This window comes from Erithacus rubecula (assembly GCF_903797595.1).
Source record: "Erithacus rubecula genome assembly, chromosome: 16".
NCBI lineage: Eukaryota > Metazoa > Chordata > Aves > Passeriformes > Muscicapidae > Erithacus > Erithacus rubecula.
The window spans coordinates 12,417,752-12,440,169 of record NC_136668.1 but is presented as its reverse complement, the minus strand read 5'-3'; the positions used below and the strand labels follow the sequence as shown (position 1 = coordinate 12,440,169).

The 22,418-nt window shown below is 42.9% G+C and overlaps 1 protein-coding gene across 3 annotated transcripts in view; it reads right to left on the bottom strand.

Annotated features, from left to right (window-relative positions):
- The window catches only part of GRIA1 (glutamate ionotropic receptor AMPA type subunit 1), a 120,151-nt gene that overhangs the window by 14,213 nt on the left and 83,520 nt on the right, over positions 1–22,418 (bottom strand). For all 3 annotated transcript variants that reach the window (XR_013776109.1, XM_079319810.1, XM_079319809.1), the window contains exons 11-13: positions 21,077–21,450; positions 4,464–4,662; positions 3,728–3,975 (exon numbers count right to left, since the gene is read on the bottom strand). Coding sequence is in view for 2 of the 3 variants with exons in the window: in XM_079319810.1 (XP_079175936.1) it covers positions 3,728–3,975; positions 4,464–4,662; positions 21,077–21,450 (821 nt within the window). In the remaining variant the exon portion in view is untranslated. The remainder of the gene's footprint in view (positions 1–3,727; positions 3,976–4,463; positions 4,663–21,076; positions 21,451–22,418) is intronic.

Here is a 22,418-nt window from a genome sequence, read left to right as displayed (position 1 = left end):
GTTGACATTGCATGAAAAAGAAGCTAAGCACAGCAAGGCACAAACATGAGAGGGCTATAAAAATTATGGAAGAGGTGGAGGGATGAACTGTACATCAACACACCTTGAATGTCAATAAAACAGGTCTTTAAAAGGTCCAAGGACCTTGCAGCTCCCATCTCAGAAGCTGTGCTCTGTGCCCCACCAAGAACCCCTTGCCAAGGGTGCTGTTCTGTGCTGCAGTTCTAAAGTGAGCCTGACTGTGAGAAGAGGAATGTGCTGACCTCCATGAACCTGCCATGGCTCTGCCTGTTGGGATTCCATCCGAGCACTGAAGCCTTCACAAGGACTGGGAGCCTCCTTCAGGCAGAATCCAGCCTTCAAAAAGCAAAATCCAAACGCAGTCAAGCCTGCTACCAGTCCAAGAGAAGGCAAAGGTGTAGATTTGAATGTGGCTAAATATTTTCCCTTTTCAACTCTATCAGTATTTTGGACAGAGCCTGACTTTGGTTGCATTTAAAGCAAATGGGAACATGTGAGTGTAGATCCAGAAAGAATCTGACACTAAGTAAATCATAATTATTCTGTCTTCTAAAACAGAATACAGGTTACTTAGCACACTGATGCCTGAACCATCTGTGAAAAATTAGTTAACTAATTTGGCTAATGAGCCAAAATACATTGCAGCTTCTACGTGGGTACAAGGTGTTAACAAAGTAAATGTATTGCTGTTTCCCTGAGCACATTATCAGCAATATGATTTTTGGGGCCATGTGCTAAACATTATGTGTTTTCTTTCCTAGGAAACTTCATTTTGGTTAATTGTCTCTCCAGCTCCCAGGGAGAATACAGAACAGGCTGTACTGCATCCTGACTGTATTTTGTTAGAAGACTGAAAAGTCTGGGGTCCTGAGTGAAGGTGGGTTTTAACAGGGAACATTTTGTGTTTACTCACAGACCCTAGGAAAGCTGACTTTTGTTTTATGGAACTGTAATGTCAATATGGCTGCTCTGAAAAACTTGCTCTCACAGATTGCCATCTCAAAAACCTCTCTAGTCCCTGAGTCCAGACCTACAGGGAATTTCTTGAATTTTCTTTACCCTGTTTTGGATAATTTGGCTTTTTTCCTCTTTATGATCACTTGTCCAGCAGTCTCCTGCTGGGTGAATGGGTGTGTTTTGCAGCTGGGTGACTATCTCATGTCAGGCAGGAATACTGGCAGTGAAAGGTGAAATTTCTGCCCTCCCATTACTGCCCTTCTCAGACATGCCTAAATGCAACTAAATTTTAACATCTGGATACCAAAAGATATTCAAAGCCAGATTCACCTAGGAGGAAGAAGTAATTTCTTTTAGCAGTCCAAGAGACCAAACCAATCTTCTGAAAGGGCTGTTTGTACCTATTATCACATGTAGAATTATTTCTAGATTTTCAGCCTTGTTTTCATTCATCTGTGGCAGTATCTTGGCACTGTTTGCCCATGTGGAGGCAAGAAAAATATATGGTGAAAGCTCCTGTGGTTTCTCTCTAGGATTTTTTCCTAACCAGCAATCCTAATTTCGGGAAAACTGGTCTAGCTACAATGCCCAGCTTCTAAAACACACCTGATACAAGACAGACCTGGGTCACAGACCTCCTGCAATCCTGGCTCAGAGATTTTACTCTGTGGATGGAAGTGAGTGAGGATGGAGACTGAGTGAGAGACAGGATGACCGTGCTGGAGAGACACCTCATGAACATCACCTTGCTCAGGGCAACCTCTCGTGCAGGACCCCAGGGGGAAAACAGACACTACGTGAGGACTGTAGGGAACTACTGAGATTAAAACAATCAGAACAACAGGAACAAAACAGACACAATGGGACAAAAAATCGACAGGAACTGTTTCAAAGAAACACCATTGGATGGAAAATCAAGCATTCCTCCTTTGCCATTAGGCCCATAAGAAATTTGTTCTACATGCAGCCAGGATGAAAAAGAGGAAACAGAAAGAAATGTTAGAAATTTTTGGAGACATGCCTAGCAGAGGGGTGTTTGAAGTTGCAAAAGTAAAATGATTGATGTGATTTTCTTTCTTGTGGTTTATTTTTCTTAGAAATATGAAAAATGTCTCTTTCACATGCCAAAAATTATAAAACAGGTAGGATGTTCCTGTTTGTTTGTTTTTATAATATCAAAATTAGGATCCAAGATTGATGTTTAAATAAACAATTAATGAAATAGAATTAACCCTGTATCCTAATTTCCATATTTTCAAGACTGAAAACAAACACTGGAAAGTGTGCAACAGAAAGCATCTCAAAGCTGTGAGAATATGTCCACCTTCAGCTGGAGGAACTGAGTCATTTCAGAGCCTGAACTGCACTGGGTGCAAGAATTGCCTTCTGGAGCCCATGCACTGGTGTTGTCACCTGCAGGGGGTCACATCAGCTGCTCTAAAGGTGCTGCTGATACAGGCAGTGCTGAACAGAGTGTGAGCTGACCTAAGAACTGTAGTAATCAAAATCCTTGGGTCTTGTGCACTAATGATTCCTACACTTTTGAGTCTTTGGGCTGGCTTTGGCTTGGGCACTGTGTGACCAGATAAATCCTTCGGCAAATGGTTATCTGGTAATAATCTGCTTTCTAGAAATCCAGAGATCATGGATTAAATGTCTCTGTGTTGGATTATGTCAGCAAACTATAAGGCCACACATACACTTTTGGTCAATATGCTTTCATTAATAAATAACTTAGTAATTAATAATTAATTAAATACATTGGAGTATCATTGTGATTACTTAATGCTACAGATCCTGGGATCTAATGGTTTGGTAATCTAATGGTTTGGTTTTGGTAATCTAAAGGTTTACTGAACCATTGCTCATGTTCCTCATGATTGTAATGTGAGGAATTGACATGGCTGCTGCCCAAAGGAACCACACTTCTGACGTGTCCAAGATCACAGTACCAGTCTGTGGACTGTGGCAATGCTGTTCTGAGCAGCTCAGTTTTTGTGATGGATGCTCATGTCCAGGAGTGCAGCTGTATGCAGTGCCCAGGCTCTGCTATTAACTCAGGCCTGGGTTTGTACTCTTAAAAGTTCTTTTTAAAGGAAGGTCTCTGAAGATACTTCACAGGCCAGTCGGCAAAGGCATGTGGCAGCTGCAGGTCTGGGCTCAGAAATGCAGTGTTTGTACCCTTTGGGCTTGCTATAAATCTGGTGCTTGCTGGGATCTGAATTGACTCAGGGAATGAAAATGCCCACCCTTTTCAGGGCTTTGCAAAATGGACTTCCCACCTCTTCCAACCAGCATTTCGTTTTAGGAAACACCAAAATGCTTTCCCCATGAGAACTCCCTCTGCAAGCATGGATCCAAGCAGGGTAATCCCATACTCTGCAAAGCTGTGCAGTTCACATGGCACAGGATGAGCGTCCCTTCTGGATAAAGCTCTGTGAAACCAATGGTTACACCACAGCAGCCCCCTGCCATCACCTCATACAGCAGACACATTCATAGCACGTGGATCAGCCAGGATCCAGTTTCCAAATGCAGGGCTTGAAGAATTAGACCCTTTGCTGCTCAGTGGGAGCCGGGCATTTTTACTTCCCAGCACATCCCACTGAGTGGTCACACCCCTTTTCCTCCACCTCCCCCAGCTCCTCGCCCCAAGCTTTTGTGATTAAATGGCAATGGAGATCGAACTGTGTGCATACATTGATTTGCTGGGTGGCTTGGCAAAAGGAAGCAAACCCAAGCTACTTACCTCAGCGCAGAGCCCTTTGGCGTTGCAATACCATAGCCTTTGGAGTCCAAGTTACCTCCCACCTTCATGGTGTCGCAGGGCTTCCTCTGCTCGATGTACTCGTTCATGGTGGACTCCAAGAGGTAGGCGTACTTCCCCTTCGACTTCCTCACCCGGATCATCCCCTCTTCTGTCGTCCTCACAAAAACGGAGGGCTCGGCTGACTTCATGTACGTCCACATCTTCTCAAACACTGCAATCTTGGAGCGCTGCGTGGGACAGCAGAAACCCAGCAGGAGTTAATGGGGGTTTGGGTGCCCCCTGAGATTTCCAGCTTGGGATGAACGCACAGCCACGCATCAAACGGGCCAAGGAAGCTAAAAGGGGTAACAGGGTGTTACCATTCTGCACCAGGGCTGATTTTCTGGCCCATATTTGTGTATAGAGTGATTTTGCTGGTCAAACCAAGGGCAAACCAAGCTGGAAATCTGGAGATGGTTTCTTTTAGAGCTGCTCAGAGAAGCTCCTCAGTAATGTAGGGAAGCACACGGATATTTGTGCTAACAACTACAGAATATCACATGCACTGGAGTCACTGCCAATCTTCTGGCAGGCTGCAACATGGTGAGGGGAAGCAAGTGAAAAAAAAACCAGACCTGAGGTGAGAACGAGAGAGGACAGACCTGGAGGACTCATCAAACAAGAAGCTACGAAAAATTCGCATTAAACTTTTGCATTAAATTTTCCTTTTTTTTACCCTAAAAAATTCTTTAGTGGAGCCAGCTTCCAGGGTGCCATAGGCGATTTCAGTCTGCTTGGCCAGGTCCTCTGCGCTCTCGATGGGAGACACCATCCTCTCCACGGTGAGGAAGGCAGCCAGGTTAGCTGTGTAGGAGGATATGATGATCAAGGTGAAGAACCACCAGACGCCGCCGACTATGCGGCCGGAGAGAGACCTGGGCACAGAGAGGAGAGTCAGACAGGAGCAGGGTGAAGGTCTCAAAATGCAGCTTGCTCTTGCAGGCCTATCATTTCCATGGCCATTCACCCAAAGTCATGCTCTCCAGCTGCTTCCAAGGAAGCCAGGAGGCTGTCTCAGCTCCTAATTTACTCTTAAAGGTGTTGATGTAGTTAGAGTGGGGATAAAAAAAATTCACAGTGGAAAAAAAATTAGAAATAAATGGAGAAAATTTGCTTTGGTTTTCAATTCCTTTCAGAGTACAACATTAATAATAAGACATGGAGATAATTATGAGGAAGTTTAGCTGGGCAGGGGGCAATGCCCATCAATGATGCCTCTGTCAAGGTCTCTGTTGTACCATGTGCCCCTGGCAGGAAGGAGCACCAGCACGGAACCAGACCAGACACACAGCCCAGCTGTCATCTCTTGGTGAGCTCTTCCATCACCTGAACTTTAAAAAAACAACCCCTGTGTTTTTCTGTAAGACATATTGAAGCTCAGAGAGGAGTTATGGTCTTAATGAATAATTTCCCTACTGACATTCTCTCTTTTGCATTCAGCAGATGGTTAGACAAGATGTTCATAATGCTTTAAAATCTAGGTGTTTTGTACTGTCTGCAACCAAATAGTCAATTAACTGTAACCATTCAATATCTATAAAGGCAAATAAGTCAAGCAGGCATTAATATTAAAATTTTTTAGAATAATTTTAGGAGTGGGAGATGATTTTAGAATGATGTCAGTATTCAGGCAATCTGTCTAAATTATTTATATGCTCCTTCTCTGGATGCACAGCAGTGTCCCAGACAGAAGGGAACATACAATGCTGTTTGATAAAGCCAGACAGCCTGACTAAGGAGGACCAGCCTGTGAGAAACACCATTTTTTTCTCCACAGGGGACCATGTTTCAGCATTGTCGTTCTGCTTATCTGAGTCACTCCTCAGAAATATATTTTATGGGATGGAAACAGAGATATCCCAGTCCAGCTGAGGGCTAAAGTTAGGTGAGATAAATGTGACCATCTTGCATCCCATCTGCAGAGAACACTCAGCCTGCAGGACTGTCAGCACATACAGCTTTACCATTTGTTTCACATTTGGAGAGGGACTGGGGAGGGAGGCAGCTATAGATTCAACTCACACATCTTCAGATTGATGAGGAAGAGGAAAAAAATTAGTCTGGATGATGTGTGCTCAGGGAAGGAAGCGCTCAGAAAAGGCACAGAGGCATTAAACAAAAGGAACAAGATAATGTCAAATACAACAATCTCTGCTGATGAAGGCCACTTTGAGCTGGCAAAATCCATTTGCATGGCAAATAATCACATTCATCTCCAGCTGCAAATTGTACAGCCTTTCCTTCCTGATGAAGCTGGGATATTTCTGCAGCTCGTTTCAATCCCTGTCAGCCTGATTCCTGCTCCAGACCTCCACATCCTGGTGATGTTCACCACCAGCTATTCCAGGGGCTGCAGATGGCTTCTGCTTCCTAGCCTCACACCTGGCATGCACAGAATGGAAAAGTAACTTTGGGGTGTTGAGTCTACAGGGAGGGCTGGGGGCAGAGGAAGAAGGGGATGTTTCTTTCCCCAGGGAGACAGAAGGATGCAGACAGGATTCATGTGTCCACCATGGGCTGGTTTCACCTGTCCCTGCTGCTGGTGCTGGTCATTCCTCCTCTGGCATGAGGAGGGATGTGCTCACTCTCACAGACTCTGGAGGAATGTTTAGGAGATGAGCAGCTTGCTAGGGCTGCCAGCATGGCAGGGTCCCTGTGATGTTTTGTTGGTGACACTGCTGGTGGGCAATGCTTGACCTTGCTGCTGGATTGCCTTGGAGCTGGAAGCTGTGAACCAAAACTGCTGAAATGCAAAATGCACAGCAGAGAAAACACTCAGCACATGGGATCTGCAGGATTTAGCACAAGGGAGAGCTGGCTAGTGATGGAGAATCTGTGAGGACAGAGCAGTTCCATAAAGGATGTAATGATAGTCAGATAAACATGACACAAGCAGCTGTGATCCCTTGTGTCACCCCCACAGCCCAGGAGCAGTGAACACAGGTTGGGTTTCTCTTGTCTGTTTAGACTGAGCCAATGCCAGCTCACCACAGCAAGTGCTTGCAAAGGAGTTATCTGTTACCATCTTGTTCTGCTTCTTCTGCAGAGCCAGCAGACAAACAGCAGTGCCTCCATCACAGGACACATTTGCAAAGTGCCTTTGTAATTTAGGAGATAAAGTCTGATGTCTGACATTAATGACTTCAACACTAGGGAGCTAAAAGCCTGGTCAAAAACCAGTGGGACTTAGAATTATGTTTATGCTCTAGTAAGAGCTGTCACAGAGGGGTAGATATATCTTGTACTTTGAAGTCACTGTGAGGTTTTGAAAGTCTCACTCTGGAGCTAGGTACCAACAAATGACCTTGCATTTGACTAACAGAAATATTCTGTAGCTTGAGCCCTGGCTCACATTCTTCTCTCTTCATTAATGGGTGCTGAGGGGTTTCAATCCTCTTGCATGAAGATGTGTCCCTGTACCTGTTCAAGCATAACATGAAGGAATCAGCTCCTTGCTGAGTGGAAAGGAGTCAGCAACTCAGCCCCTGCAGAGCTAAGGTGAGACTGAGCACCCTGGTTAGGACTTTAAAGATGTCCTAAGGTTTAGATATTTGGATCTGTCTATTTGACCTCTGGATTCTTTCACGTTCATTATCATTGTAATCCTTGCAAATAGCAGGGTCTAAAAAAAAATTGGACTTAAGTAGCCAAGGGTAACAGTGTAAGAGGCTTTCATGAATGGGGTGCAAAAATGGGTAAAATATGTAAATAGACCAGACTGTGCTTTTTTCAACCTGTATTATTTCTTCTGCACCTAGACTCTTCTTTCCTACACAATCAAAATTAAGATGATATCTTGATTTCTTCTTCTATCCCTGCCTGTGCTGTGTAAAATAACACACATATCCCCACTCATCTCCCTGGTTGGGATCCTGCCTGTGCCCACCAGAACTGCCAAGAACAGGATGCTCCTTTCCATCATTACCCTTGCAGGAGGAGAAAGTAGTAAATACTCTGCCCTCGTTATCCACAGTACAAAATCAACTTAAAATTAGAGCTGGCTGGGAATCAAAATTTCAGGACTGTGGAAAACTCTGAAATTGTAAATAAAACCTTAATATTCTCATTTGGAATGCAAAGATAAGGGTTGCAAATGTCCTCTAAAAGTAGCAGTCTGAAAATGGTTGTTTTGGGTCTGTTCAAGCTTTGCCTTTTGCTATTACTTATAGTTTAATTTCTGAGAGGCTAAATGGTATAATTTTAACATGGTAAACAATTTTGTTTCTGCTTTCTCTTACAAATAATTTTCTTTCAGCTTTTATAGTACATTATATCCTTACCTATTGCAAATATAATTTAAAAGATAAATCTGAAATGTGCTATTTTAAATCTGCCCAATAAAAATACTGCATATGGCCAAGCTGGAGGTAATAATTTTGATATTTTTGATTTACATGACTTTTTAAAACCTTTCCTTGCAAAAGTAACTGCATTTTGCCAGCAGAACACAGAAAGGAATTGTAAGTTCCCTTTGTTCCCATGAAGAGATTTGTTCTAATGTTTTAGCCTAAGCATTGATGGATTCGTACAGAAATAGAAAATCATGCATCTATAATCTCATTTCTTAAAACAAAATACAATCCTCAGTCAAACAATTTTGTCTTTGATCTTATCCCTCCTGGAAGGTAGGAAAAGCCAGCAGGAGTTTGCCTCTGCTTTGCCATCTATTAGAAGAGAACAATACATTTTTGCAAAAAAATATTAACAAGATCATCAGAAATTATACAGAGCAAACCTCATCAGAAAACTGTTCAAGCACCATCTCAGTTCTCTCCCACTTCTCCCTTCCCCCTCCCCAGATCCATTCCTTATGGAGAATTACACCTCAACTGACAGTGTTTTAATCAGAAGTGCAAATCTGGGATCCTGAAGCCATAGTTGCTTTGGGAGGATTTCCCAGATTTGCTGTTAAATTCAAGTCTAATAAAGGCTCACTTGCTCAACTGACATATTTGTCACTGAAAGAAAAGCTCTTCTGTGCTTGTTCTACTGATTGTGGGTCAAACCCACTTTTGGTCTCCAACCCACACAGAGCCTCTGATCTCCAACACTACTCCATGAATTCAATACTGATCTAGACAATTCCATGGTTCCATCTGAAATCTGACTTGGTAGTGGATTAATTGCAAACATTCTGCACCAGTTTTGCTCTTATTTTAAGCAAATTTTCAGTATTAAACTCTGTCACTGTAAAGAGCTTTGCTTTTCCTCTGTGTCACACCATCTGGTGAGGGTGGTCTCAGCACTTTACCACTGTTCCTGACACAAACCCCAAATTTGCCCAAAAGGCAAAGGAAGAAATTCAGTGTGGGGTTGTGGAGCTGGGATCAGCTCTGGGTGCATCCATCAAGAGCAGACTGCAGAACTCTTATCCTCTTACTCTTTGCTGCACCATGGAGAGTTTTTAATGAGCTCACAACTGTTTGCCACAAAATTTGAGGGCATTATAATGCAAGTTTCTCTGTTCATGCATTACTAATTTTCTTGCTATATGAGTTTGTTTTTATTTATTATTGAATCCTAGCTCCTGGTACAAGAGTCTGGAGCCCTGACTGCTGGGTTTTAACATGCAGTGTCAGGAAAGCCCCTACAAATACACAAGCAAGAATGTTTTCCACCAATATTCCCATTTACTTCTCCCAGAGGTACAAATTCTTTCTTCATCTCTCACAATTTTTCTACAGAGGTAAGAGTTGCATATTTGGGTTCCCTGTGGGTACCTGGGAGACAGGGAAAGGATGGGCAGGTACTGGGAGTCCCATGCTTGCTCTGGCCTGGTTTTCTTTTTCCTCTTTCTCTTTTTTTTCCCCTTTTAAACAAGAATTTTAAAATTTTTGTTAAAAAGAAAAGGAACAAAAAATAAGCTAGGGCTTCTCAACTTTTTGTTTGGGCTGGAGATTTGCTCTTGTGGTTTCAGGCAAACCCTGCCAGTCCATCTGAACCCCAAACTCAACATGCTGGAAGGAGGCAGTACAGATTATGGAATCCCAGCAGAAATGCCTTTAAGAAGGGGCCTTGTGGATGCTCATGGTGCAAATATTGCATCAACTGGGTGTGAATTCAGTAAATACACAGAATCTCCCAGTTTCAATAGAGGGATGTATATCAGTGAGGTGTTAATTATAAATCATGGTTTATTTACTGTTTCTTTCTGCCCGAGCTAATGGATTTGGACAGCAGTGTGCACTCCCTCTCCTACTGTTTCATCTCTTCCTTTGCAGAATATGTTGGCACTTTTTCCCCCTTCAATTTCCCTTTAATGGGCAAAACCTCATTCTAAAATGAGTTTTCCTGCTTAGTCAGAAATGCATCATGCCACTTGTGGTTCTCCAGTCATTGGGCCCTGGATTACTGCAGTGCTAAGTATAAGCATGACTGCATGGAGCAGCTTCATGCTGTTTTCCAGACATTCACTTAGCATTTTGACAGGCAAGAGGTGCCTAAGCCTAATCAGAGGACTAGCATCCAGGAGCTGGCTTTTTCTGTTCCCTGTGAAGCCCTGATACTTTTTGGGATCCTGGATAGCTTCCTTCATCTTTCTCATTTAGTTCCCAGCTGTGGAGGAAGAGGATGAATCACATTTATGAAGCTGTCCTGGGTGGGTGGCCTGAAGCTCTGGCCACCAGGTGGGATTTACCTCTGAGCTGCTGCTCTGCCCAATTCCCCTTCCTGAGACTGAATCCCAGCAGGCAGAGGCAGCCCCAAATGGGCCCAGCCATGCAGGGGGTGATGTGTCCCCTCCACAGCCCTTTGCAGGTTCTGCCCTTCTGTGTCCTCAGCTGCCCCAAAAATGATGCCTGTGAATACTCAACAAACACAACTCACCTGCTCAACTAGTGGGGTGTTGGAAGCACTAGAGATGCCAAGCAAACATGGACTGACATGGGCAGCAAGCCTCTTCAGCTTCAGCAGGACCCATAAAAATACTCCAGCAGGGCAGAACTGCAGGACTGAGGTAAATCCTTCACTCGAGGGACCTGCCATCCCTGCACAGCATCCCTGGCTGCTGAAATGAGATGTTTAACCCTAAAAATGCAGGATAATACACTCAGCTCTTCTAGAGGGCAGTGAAAAACAGGATAAATGCAAGGCCAGGGTAGAGGGATGAGGTGGAACCTTAAGAAAAAATAAGAGTGTAGCTTAGAAAGGCAGAGGCACACTGTGCCTCTCCTTGTTGCAGACAGGCTGGTTCAAGGGATGAATGTTTAGATAGTGATTTGTTGAGAAGCGTGTGGTCACTTTGGGCTGCTTGGCAGCTGCACAGAAAGGCAAAGTCATCCCTCTTCTGTTTTGCCAGCTATCCCTACAAGGAATAAAACCCCAACTCTTGTCATGCCTTTGAGCAAAAATTTCACAGTAAAAAAAGCTCTTCATGTATTTTTCTCACTCTGATGACATTTGTTCAATTTGCTGAGAAAAATTCACAAGGTGACAAGCATAAAATTTTGTCAGAAGCAGTTGCTGGAGAGCCCCAGGAGATTCATTATTCAGGAACTTCCTCAACCTCAGGTGGCCCCAAATTTAACAGCACTCATCCTTCTTTTTGAACAACAGCCTATTGTGCCAATGTCCTTTACTGAGTTGCTGGATTCCATATGGTCTCCCACAGTCTCTTCTTCAAAGTCTACTTAATGAAAAAGCTTTTTTTCCCCCCAAAGATTTAATATGTTTTGGATTATATGCCATGAGTTCTTCCTTTTTCCAAGATCCTCTTTAGCCATCTACATTTGCTCAAACAAGAGCTCCATTTCTGAGACTTCTGGGCAATAACTCTACAATAACATAGTTCAGGTTTCTTCCAAGGTATCTTGCCTTGGTTCATTTTGCTTTGTTTTTCTTCTGTCTTTTATCAGATTTCCCAGTCTGATGAGAGAAAAACTTTGCTATGGAAGGAGAATATTTTCTGCACTGGAAGATATTCAGTCTGGCAACATTTCCAAAAGTTCCCTTCATTTTCTCTCTCATTTCTAATTTAAAATGTGATTCCTCACCAGTCTGTATAAGTTGAATTTTCTCTAGTTCCAGTTTTGAGCCTTTCTTTTTTATATGGGGACATAATATATCTCATAGCAATGGTGAGGAATGAATCTGCTCTCCCCAGACAGTGTTTTTAGAAGAGCTTTATGTGCACAGGTGTGCCTGTCTTTTAACATTAAAATTCCCAAACTGTAAAGGGAAAACATGTTCAGTGTTTCTGCTGCCCCTATTTCACCTGCTAAGATCCATTTGGTTATTTTTTAAACTTTTTTTTTAAGGCTTCAGAAGCACTGCTGAGATGAAAAGCTGCCCCCTCCCTCTGTTTTCCTCTCTGCAGCCTGAGATTCTGCTTCTTACTGCAAGCTTCAAAAAATGATAGAAGAGAAAATTCCTCCTATGGGAGAGCATCCTGTGCACTTGGCTCCTGCAGCTGGACCCTCGTGGGCTCTTCATCATGTCTCACACCTATACAAAGGGTACAAATGCTTATTTTATTGCTTTTTCCTTTCCTCATCTCCTTCCTTTCTACTCCTCTGTTCACTGGCCTTCTATTACTCCTCATCAGACTGAGTTGGGAGAATTCATTAGTGTATAAAACATGCTTTGAAGTTGTCCAAATAACGGTGATGTAACACTTTTGCAGTTCTATAGACTCTTTTATCTGAAGATCAAAGTAGTAAGTTATGATTACCATGATTGGATTATTGCTGCTTAGCCTTTGGATCTGAGGGTAAGCAGCAACTCTTCTGGGTAGGCACTAATCAGAATTACTGCACGATTTTATTAAATAGATGGAATGCCATCAAGTGTGGTACTGCTGTTTAAGGGAAGGGCTGAGTGCACGAGCTGTGTGCCCTTTCCTGCCATCTGAGCATATGAATCAGCTGCTCTGCAGCTGCTCCTCTGACCCATGTGAAAATGGAAGGAAGACCAAGACAGCCTGGAGGACTTCAGAGGTGACACCACACTGCAACTCCAGACCCTGCCCAAGCTCACCAGAGTTTTTGCCCCGATTTCTTAGCAGGACCCACATCTTGCTTTTCCCAGTTACTTGGCTTTCACAATGCATAACACAGTATCTCTGTCCTATTTCAACACATTTGTCAAGATGCACACCATCTTGGGGTGTTACAATGGGCATTGCTCAGTGAATGAATGCACTCCTGAATTTTTCATGAAAAGGGGGTACAGTGCTTCCTTGCCTATGAGGACAAGTAGTTGGGATGAAATCTGAGACAAAAGCAGAATAGGTCCAATAAATGCCAAATTCCGTTGGAATAAAGACAGAATTCAGCCTCCCAGTGGAATATGAGCTGTGGGGGGACACCAGGAACAGGAGCTGTGGATGCTTTTTGTGTTTTGTGAGCGAGACAAATTTGAATGAAGAGTTCAAAGCTCATTCAAATGTGTACCCAGTGAGTGTGCACATGATATCTCAGTGCTGATAAAAGCAATGTACAGCATATGGAAGAGTTTTTTAAGTGGGGCTTCCCTGTGAAAACATGCTCAGGGCTTCCCATCTTAGCTACAATATTTTTTTTTGGAGTGCCAACATTAAAGCAGTGTGTGACAGGCAGCCTTGCAGAGGACACCACCTGAGGGAGGTGGAAGCTGTTCAGCTCCTCACAACCCTTATTCTCTGACAAAAGCACTTGGCAGTCAGCATAACTATTAGAGAGACACAACCATGCACTGTCCTGACTGCAGACCCCAGCTGAGCCCCAGCTCAGGAATAATTCCTTAACCAGAGGAAAGGAAATGGAGAAAATTGCTTCTCTTAGTGACTGAAAATCAGTCTGAGTACAGCATAACAGGGGAGGCTCAGAGAGTCTCCTGCTGCAGTCTGGGAGAAGGCTGTGAGTGTCAGCCCTGTGAACCTTAGTGCTGCTCACCACCCTGAGTCAGTGCCCAGCGTGAGAAACACAAACACCTTCCACTTCCATGTCAGAGAACACAGAATGCTGTGGGTGGAAATGGATCTTAAAGTTCATTTCATTCCAACCCTCTGCCATGGGACACCTTCCACAGGTTTCTCCAAGCCCCATCCAGCCTGACCTTGAACATTTCCAGGAATGGGGCAGCCACAGCTTCTCTAGGCAATCTGTGCCAGTTCCTCAGCATCCTCACAGGGAAGAATTTCTTCCTAATATCTATTCCACATCTACCCTCTTTCAGATAAAACTCCCCAAGATATTAAAAAAAATGGGCAATGCACTTTCCCCCTGCTATTTTCAACTTTGTTTTCAATGAAAAAACATGAGAAACATTCATCTGGTTCTAAGGAAAGAAATTGAAAAAGTATTTTTAGGCTAATATATCTCTTTTACATGAAGTGTTTGATGACTTATTTTAAACACAGCTGGTGGAATGATTAGTGAATCTGCCACTCAATGGGAGGAGTTTCAGCAAATTTCTTGCTGTCCCCCAGCAACCTCAATGCTGAAGGCCCAAAGTGAGAGTGATTAGATATGCCTGATAGGGAAAGGCATCCTGAGGAAGTAGCTCACAGGTCAGTGGAGGAAGCATCCATTACCCCTGCAGCATTTAGACATTTTCAGATGGCAGAGCGTGCAAATTTGAAAGACTAATTTTTCCTTTACAGAAGAATTTGCATCTCTCCAACAATGCCTTCTCAGTTGGTTTTTTCCTCCTTCTCAGTCCTCTGAATCCTTCAGCATTTTCCAAAATGAAAAATAAAGGATAGCAAGGATGATTATTTTGAAAGAATTTCCATTTTCCCCTGGCTGCCACACTCTGGTTGCCATGGAAGTGCACAGACTCCAAAGGGATGGTTTAGTTGGATATTGTGCAATTTGTCAAGCTGTTCCTCTGGTGAGTCACTTTCCCTGGTTAAGTACATTTTAGAAATAAGTGTGGTCATCAGTTCCTGGTGATTTGCAAGTGCTGCTGTTGCCCTGTGACCTGAATTTGCTCTCCCTGGACATAATTAACTCTGCCAGGTAGAGATAATTGCAACATCATTTGATACGCTTTTATAAGGCAAAGAGACTTTTCCAGAAGTCAAAGTCCTGATTTTCTTACTTCTCAAAGAAAGTCAGCTCACCAGTTCAAGAAAACCACCACAAATAAATGAACCTGAGTTGTGTCCCCACAGAATCATTAAGGTGGGATCATCAAGTCCAACCATTACCACAGCACTGCCATTAAAATTCACCATTAAACACGTCCCCAAGTGCCACATGCACACGCATTTTGAACACATACAGGGATGGCAATTCCACCACTTCCACCACTGGGCAGCCTGTTCCAATGCTTGACCACCATTCCAGTGAATAAATTTTTCCTAAACTCTAATTTAAACCTCTCCTGGTGCAGTTTGAGGCCATTTCCAAGGCAGATGCTTGGAGTGCCAGAGAAGACGCTTACTGAAATCAAGAAGAGTCATCAGATAAATACCCCTGCTCAGCCTTCTTTTCAGGAAGGAATTAAATTCCTTTTGATTGCTAAATGCAGCTGGTTCTAATTTCTGTAGTGTGAAATTTTTAGCAAAATAAGTAAGTACCCTGCAAATGTAAGTTTACAAAGGATGGAACAGAAATAATTTCCTTGAAAAAAATCCAAATCGAACCTCTCATTAAAAAAAAAAAAAACAACCCACCAAACAAAAAACAAACCAAAAACCCCCACATTTTTTTTGTTCTAATCAATTTCTGATTTTGCTCAAAACTGGATAAAACCTTTCTGTATGGGGAAGATCATAATGAAATTTAAAAGTGCTGCTGTATTTCAAAATCTGAAGTCTCCTGTGACGTTTTTTCAATTGGGCTAAAAAGAAATGTAAACAAACAGGAAAAAGAGCAGAGGAAAATGCTCAGCATTAATTACAGGTACATAGTAAATACCTTGTTTGCTCTTTCCCAGACAAACTGGATCAGCCAGAGCATTGTTTCCATGTCACAAAAAACAAATAACAATGTCCACAAGATGCATATAAATAATAGATTGTATCTGTTGACTGGAGAGCAGCCAGCATCTATCTCTCTCCTTCCTGCCTGGGAGTGCAGTCATTCATCATCTCTGCCAGCAAACCTCCCTGCTCAGCACACCCACCCCAGCCAGGGGTCCCTGCTTGGCACAATCCACTGCACCCACAAAGCCTGGCTCTGGACTGTTAGCTCTTTATCCTGTTAACTCTTTACCCCTGTTGACTCTGTCCTGTTAACTCTCTGTCACTGTTAAATCTTTACCCCTGTTCACTCTTTATCCTGTTAACTCTTTATCCCTGCTAACTGTTTGTCCCTGTTAACTCTTTGTCCCTGTTCACTCTTGACCTCTGTTCACTCTTTACCCTGTTAACTCTTTATCCTGTTAACTGTTTACCCCGAGGCAGCTGGAGGGTGGATTGTACCTTGTGCCACGTCTCCTTGCACACTTTAATCCCCACAGGAGGGATAATAGATCACTGGTGGGACCTGAGCATTTCCCAGCACAGATCCTGCTTTGCCCAGAGGGGCACAGAGGCTCTCCCTGCCCATGCAGCCCTGCTGATGCCCCCCAAACATCCCCTGTCCAGCCTGGCTCTCTCTCAGACACAGATGGGATAAAAGCTTCATCCACACTCCCAGCACAGGCTGACCACAACATCTCCAGCTCTGTTCTCAATGGGACAGATTACCATGAGTGATTTCAAGCTGTGTTGTCCAGGTATTGAGGCCTTGGATTTTAGCCATTATATTTTTCAGAATCTCTGCTGCTTTGTGTGTAACTCTGAAACTTAATGTTTGGTGTTAGTAAATTCTCTTCACAGGGTAGTTGGACAAAACAATTCCTTTCTAGCTAGAGAAACAAGGACAACTGGTACCCAAAAAGCAGAAACAAGGGTGAGGGAAAGGGGGCAAGCCAGGGGCTGAGACTTTATAGCCTGGGGCTGTGGTTGGACTATTGACCCCAATGTGTAGATGAACCAAGACTTATAAAAGTGTAAAAACTCATGACCTGGATTCATCTTGGATTTGATTTGGGTGTAGCCCTGGCCAGGCTCTTGCAATGCCCAACGTGTATCCTTTCAATAAATACCTATTTGTCCTGGTTTGAAAGGACACTCAACCCCCAACACTATTTTATCCCTTTTCCTCTGTCCAGTCTCTGTTCCAGGTCAGCCTTTCCACACAACAGAATCACAATATGATACCCTAGTGTGCCATGATATGAGTATGCATTTCTCTCCTACTCACAGTAGATTTTGATCTGAATTCAAAAGATGTATACTTTTTGTTTCAACAATAATGAGGCTCCAAGAAGTTGGGCCAATTTTTGGAGATCTTTATCTAATTTTCCTCTGGCAAGGCACAAAGGATGTCTGCATTCACCAGGTGATATTATGTGATATTTATCCACCTGTCAAACCTGAGATGGGACAAGATTCCTACAGTCAACTCACCTGAGAGTAACTGTCTATTCTATCCCATGTTATTTTCAAGTGAAGAATAAATGCCTTTCTGGAAGATCTGTTTTACCCAAATGTATTTCATTTTAGTCAAACATAAATTTTCTGAGGCACAGGAAGAGTAACTGGATTAAACTTAATAGTCTCCAATATACAAGAAGTCTCTTTTGAGCTCAAACCATATGAAGCAACACATTTTGTGATAACAAAAAATAGAGGATCAAGATGGGAAGCTGACAAGAGATGCTATTTTGCTCTGTGTTTTTCCAGCCTTTTCACAACAGTCAAATTATTTATTTTGCAGAAAGTTACGGAGAAGATGAAAAATTCTGATGCCTTGTTTTGCTGCAGAGGAGGTTGGGAAGCCTCAGCATCCCCCCATTCTCTTTCAAAGGCCTCAGGTCCATCCTGAGTGAGGAATGGCAGCAATGTGCTGGACTTTAGCAAGGTCCTGCTCCCCACAGCTGCTACACACTGTGGTTATTCTGAGCTCTGAAGACAATTTATCAAATTACAGTTCTGAAAATGGTACAATGTGAGTCACATTTACTTCACATTTTTCTTTCCACGGGCTCTTGCTATTGGCTGCAGGTTATTTATTACCCCTGATGCCTGCTCTGAGGAGCTCCTTTCTGGGTCTGTATTTCACATTTAATGAGTGCTTTTGCAATTTCATGACCGTTTTCTGAAGCTAAGGTGGCACTTTGCAAAGCTTAATGGTTTATGGCCCGTTTCAGACTTCCCTGATTCCTGCCTGTCACTACGGAGCTGTGCACAGCTCTGAGCTGCTGCTTCTCCCTGGCCCTGCTGGGTACCTGTTGCATTTTGACTATAGGGGCAGCAAAAAGGATAATGCTACACAGTTCCTCCTGCAATGGAGAAGCAGAAAGAGAGCTTTATTCAAAGAAACACTGCACTTATATAGGGTAGTTTGTGCAAAACAGAATAGAAAAGACTCATGGGTCCAAGAAGGCAACACCTCTTTGAAAACATGCTTTCTGCAAAACATCACCAGACACTCACACAGCTCTCACACACCCTGCAGGTGCATAATTATTGTTATAATTTCTTGTCCTTATGCAGCCTGAGAAACACAAGGCTTCAAGGCTGCTTTATCCCTGGCTCCCAGCACTATCCCATGACAGGTACCAGCCCCTGCTTTGAAAGCTTTAAGGGCAACAACAGGGGCTGTCTCACCTCAGCCAGGACAAATCAGTCCTGGTAGGGACTACTCCACACTCAGCAGGGCCACTGGTCAGTGATGGTGCAGAGGGTGAATACACACTGCAGTGGGACATTCCCCAGAGTCCCCTTGGTTTGAAGCCATGAATTTACCATTGAGGCATTCCTTTATGGATTCTGAGGGATGGATTCCTGAGGGATGAATGTTTCAGGCACAGCACAAACTGCCACCAGCTCCAGCTGGGACTCCCCATGACTGGTTCCTGCCTGCCCTTTGTCACATTCACCCAGTTGATGCCCAGACATGAAGGCCTCAGAGCTTAAAGGATAGCAGTTGCAAAGAGGCAATGAGCAGGTAACCCTCAGCTCTGCTCTCTCTTGGCCATCCACAGGTCACCAAATTCACAGTGTCTTTAAAGTCCTTGGTAGGTTGTCCTCATATACTTAAAAGCCTGTTTAAAGCTCTGCATTGTAAGACTGTCCTTAAAAAGGACAACACTTTCCTTCAAAAGCAAATTTTTGTCTCTTTGGGGCATTGAAGCTCCCTGGGGACTGGTGTGAGACTGAGGAATGCACATTTACAAGAGCAAGTTATTGCTGCAAACCTCACCACCTGCTGTGCTGAGTGATGTGTCTGCAGTTTTGATCTTGCTCTTTCTTATTTTAATGATAAATACATAGTGGCATATGCACTTAAAACAAGCACGATCTGGAAAAAAAACAAACCTCCAGACAAATTTCTCCTGCTCCTTTCCAAAACAAAACTGAAATAAACAACCCAAAACCTCTACAAAAACAAAATACACCCCTGCACTTGCTCCTTTCTGCTGGGGAGAGAATGACAGAACAGATGTATAACAGAAGCTATTTATGTTGGTTAATGCATTACAGGGGAGATGCTGAGAGATAGTAGTGATAAGTTTAGAAGCAACTACATAGGAAATATATTAGAATAGAGCAGATATCCCCACCTGCCCACAGTGTCATTCTACCAAGTGTTCATTTCTAAGTGATGTGTCACAGAAATCCTGCACTGGGTTCGTGTGAAAAATACATGTGAAATATGGAGTGTGCTCAGAGCCTTTCTGCACAACAACATCCTACAGAAATTCTCACTCTTCTGCTTCCTCCTGGCTTTCACATCACACAGAAATGTCCCTCTTCCCTTACAACCATCTCAAGTAGCTGTACTCAGAGTACGGGGAGTTATAATAATTCCCATATTTAATTTTTAAGTTTTTATCATCTTGCCAATAGTTGTAGCAGCCAGAAACTGCTCTTGTGTGGGAAAATATCGGTTTCAATGAAATTGTAATTTTCATTATCAGGATGATTAAATCAACCAACATTAAAATAACAATGATGGAACAATTCTCATTTCCCATTTCAAAGCAAAATAAAACCACACTTTGAAATGGTGATTCAAAGCATGTTATTTAGCTAGAGCAAATTTCGTTAGCTGAATCAAACCCACTGATCTTTCCCTGACACTTTTTATTAAAGATGTTACCAAATTTGCTATTCCTCAAAGCCTCAGCTGTTCAACTCTCCCTGCTTTTCCTTGGTTCAGAAACCACCTATTGAAATGACCCCAAAGGAAGACATTCTCTTTCCTAAATAAGGATAATGACGACAAAAACAACGAGAATTAAAATCACAATAACCTAATCCTAACGCATGGGACTGGTTACAAGACAGCAATAAAGTTGAAATTTTCTCTGCTGGGAAGACTTTCTGAATTTTCTGCCTGGCCTCCTACTAATCAATGATCAGATAATAAAACATATTCATAAAGGCTGTCACCATCAAAGTGCCCTGCAGGCTGTTATTTCCCTGCTATCACAAGCTCATTAACATTTGATAAATTGGCATCTGATAGCCAAAAAGCTGGTGCTCACTCTTCCCTGCCATCCCAAGGGGGCTGTGCTGAGCTGTACAGAATTATCTCCACTTGTTGATGGGGCTGTGACTCCTTCTCCTCCCTTGAGCTTTGATGCCACCACAGCAGGCTGGAAATGAACCTCTGCCCACTTGTCTTCACCCATAAGATGGGCATTTCTGGATGAAACTTCCTTTGAAGTGGAGGCAAAGACCCCAAAAGGAAGGAAAAATTATCTAAGTAAATCACAAGAGTCATTCACCAAAATGTCCCTTTAGGAACACTTGGGATGTTGGGTCCTACTGAACTTTCAGGCATCAGAACTACTGGCTGAAATGGGAAGCAGGATGCAACTTGGTCTTTCTCTAACCTTTTTAAAGGACAGTAACAATTAAGCCACTCATTGTCCTCCATAATGTTTGACACAGACCATATGACTTCCACTGGGCACCTACTCTATTAATTCTCTCTACCTTGCTGGAAGTTTGTATCTTCCCTATAATGTTAGAGTCATCTTATTTCTGCTCACATCAAAATAAATGACTGACAAAATTTGATTGCAATTGGGTGGCTTTAGAAAAGCTTATTATAGTTTCTGTAAATTCCCTCAAAACAACTCCCCAAGAGAAATTTAAATGGTATTTTCATGGTGTCAAGTTTGAGGTCCCAAGTTCACAGCTGTGAGACCTGTGAACCTTTGGATCCTTTCTAAGACTGTAACTGATTCACAAAACTACATTTTAGTTCAGGAAGTGAGGTCAAAGTAGAACCTGTTCAGCTTCAAAGCACGGAGAAAGATTAAACCAGTGAACTGGAAGAAGGTTCATTAAGGAAGGCAACCCACCTTGGAGAAATATCACATCCTTGCTGCATGAAAGCTCCTAGGGAGAACCACAGGCTGTTGAATATCCCAAACTCATTTGTCTGGTCGTTGGCTGGCTGGTTGGCCCCTCCTTCCTCGAATTCCTCAGTGTGCCACTCATAGGGGCTGAAGCGACTCACCAGGAAGAGGACAACACTCACTCCAATGTAGGCAAAAACTATGCACATCCATATCTCGTAGGCCAAAGGATCCAGAAAGGAAAAAACTCCTGGTTTGGACTTTTGAGGTTTTTTTATCATTATTGATATACCTAAACTCATAAACGGTTTGGAAAAGTCTATAACTTCTTCTCGAACCAGAGTGATGGTTAATGGTGCCACAGCCACATCTGCCCTCTGGAAAAGGAGACAGAAAAGAGATTTGCAAACTGGAATAAAATATATTTTCTAACTGCAGTGTATGATCCTTTGATCTCTGTTTAACCTCGCTATCTCAGAAGAAATCAGACAAAACCCATTTCCAAGTAAAAGGTTAAAAAGGAGAAGCCCATAATATTGGTGGATTATTTCCATTTTATCGCTACTGATTACCAGATCTGTTTTGAAATCACAGTGCTTTCTTTTTGCAGCCACCCAGCTCTTCTCATCTGATTTATCCACTGATGTCACAGCCTGATGAAGATGATTTTCTCTAAAAGAGCTTTATCATCCAGACATCAAAAGAGGCAAGGAAAGGCCAATCTCCTGAAAAAGGATGTCAGGATGTTTACTTCCATTGGGAGCTGCTTTTTGATAGCATAACTGATGCAGGAGAAGAGGAAAAAAATGTTCCAGCAACACTGATATGCACTCTCCACTAATTTTGCAATCCATCTTGAAAATGGAGAGGGGAATTCATTGAAATGTCTGCAGCATTTACAGTGGTGCTACCATCAGGAGAGAGATCACCCCCACTCCAACACAGTCTCACATGGACTTGGGAACTGATTCTCCCTGCATGATTTCCCTTGGAGGGAAAGGGAAATGAGACCCCTCAGTCTGAGGGATGACCTAAACATCACAGAGTATGAACTACCAGACCCAACCAGGTTTAGAAGTGTAGGGTGCAGGTGTACATCCCTGATAACAGAAATGAGTGTCTAGACAGAAAGCAATCTCATCCTTCTATTCTCCACTCATGAGCTGAGTGTTTGAAATCTTTTTCTTCTTTCATCTTGCCATTACCATGCAAATATAAAATAGAGTAAAATTTGGAGATTCTACCCATGGGAAAGTATGACCTTTCAATACTTGTTCTTCTAAAAATGTAAAGAAAAAGAATCTTGGAACTGTTGAGAGGAAACGTTTTGACATTTCCATAGGTG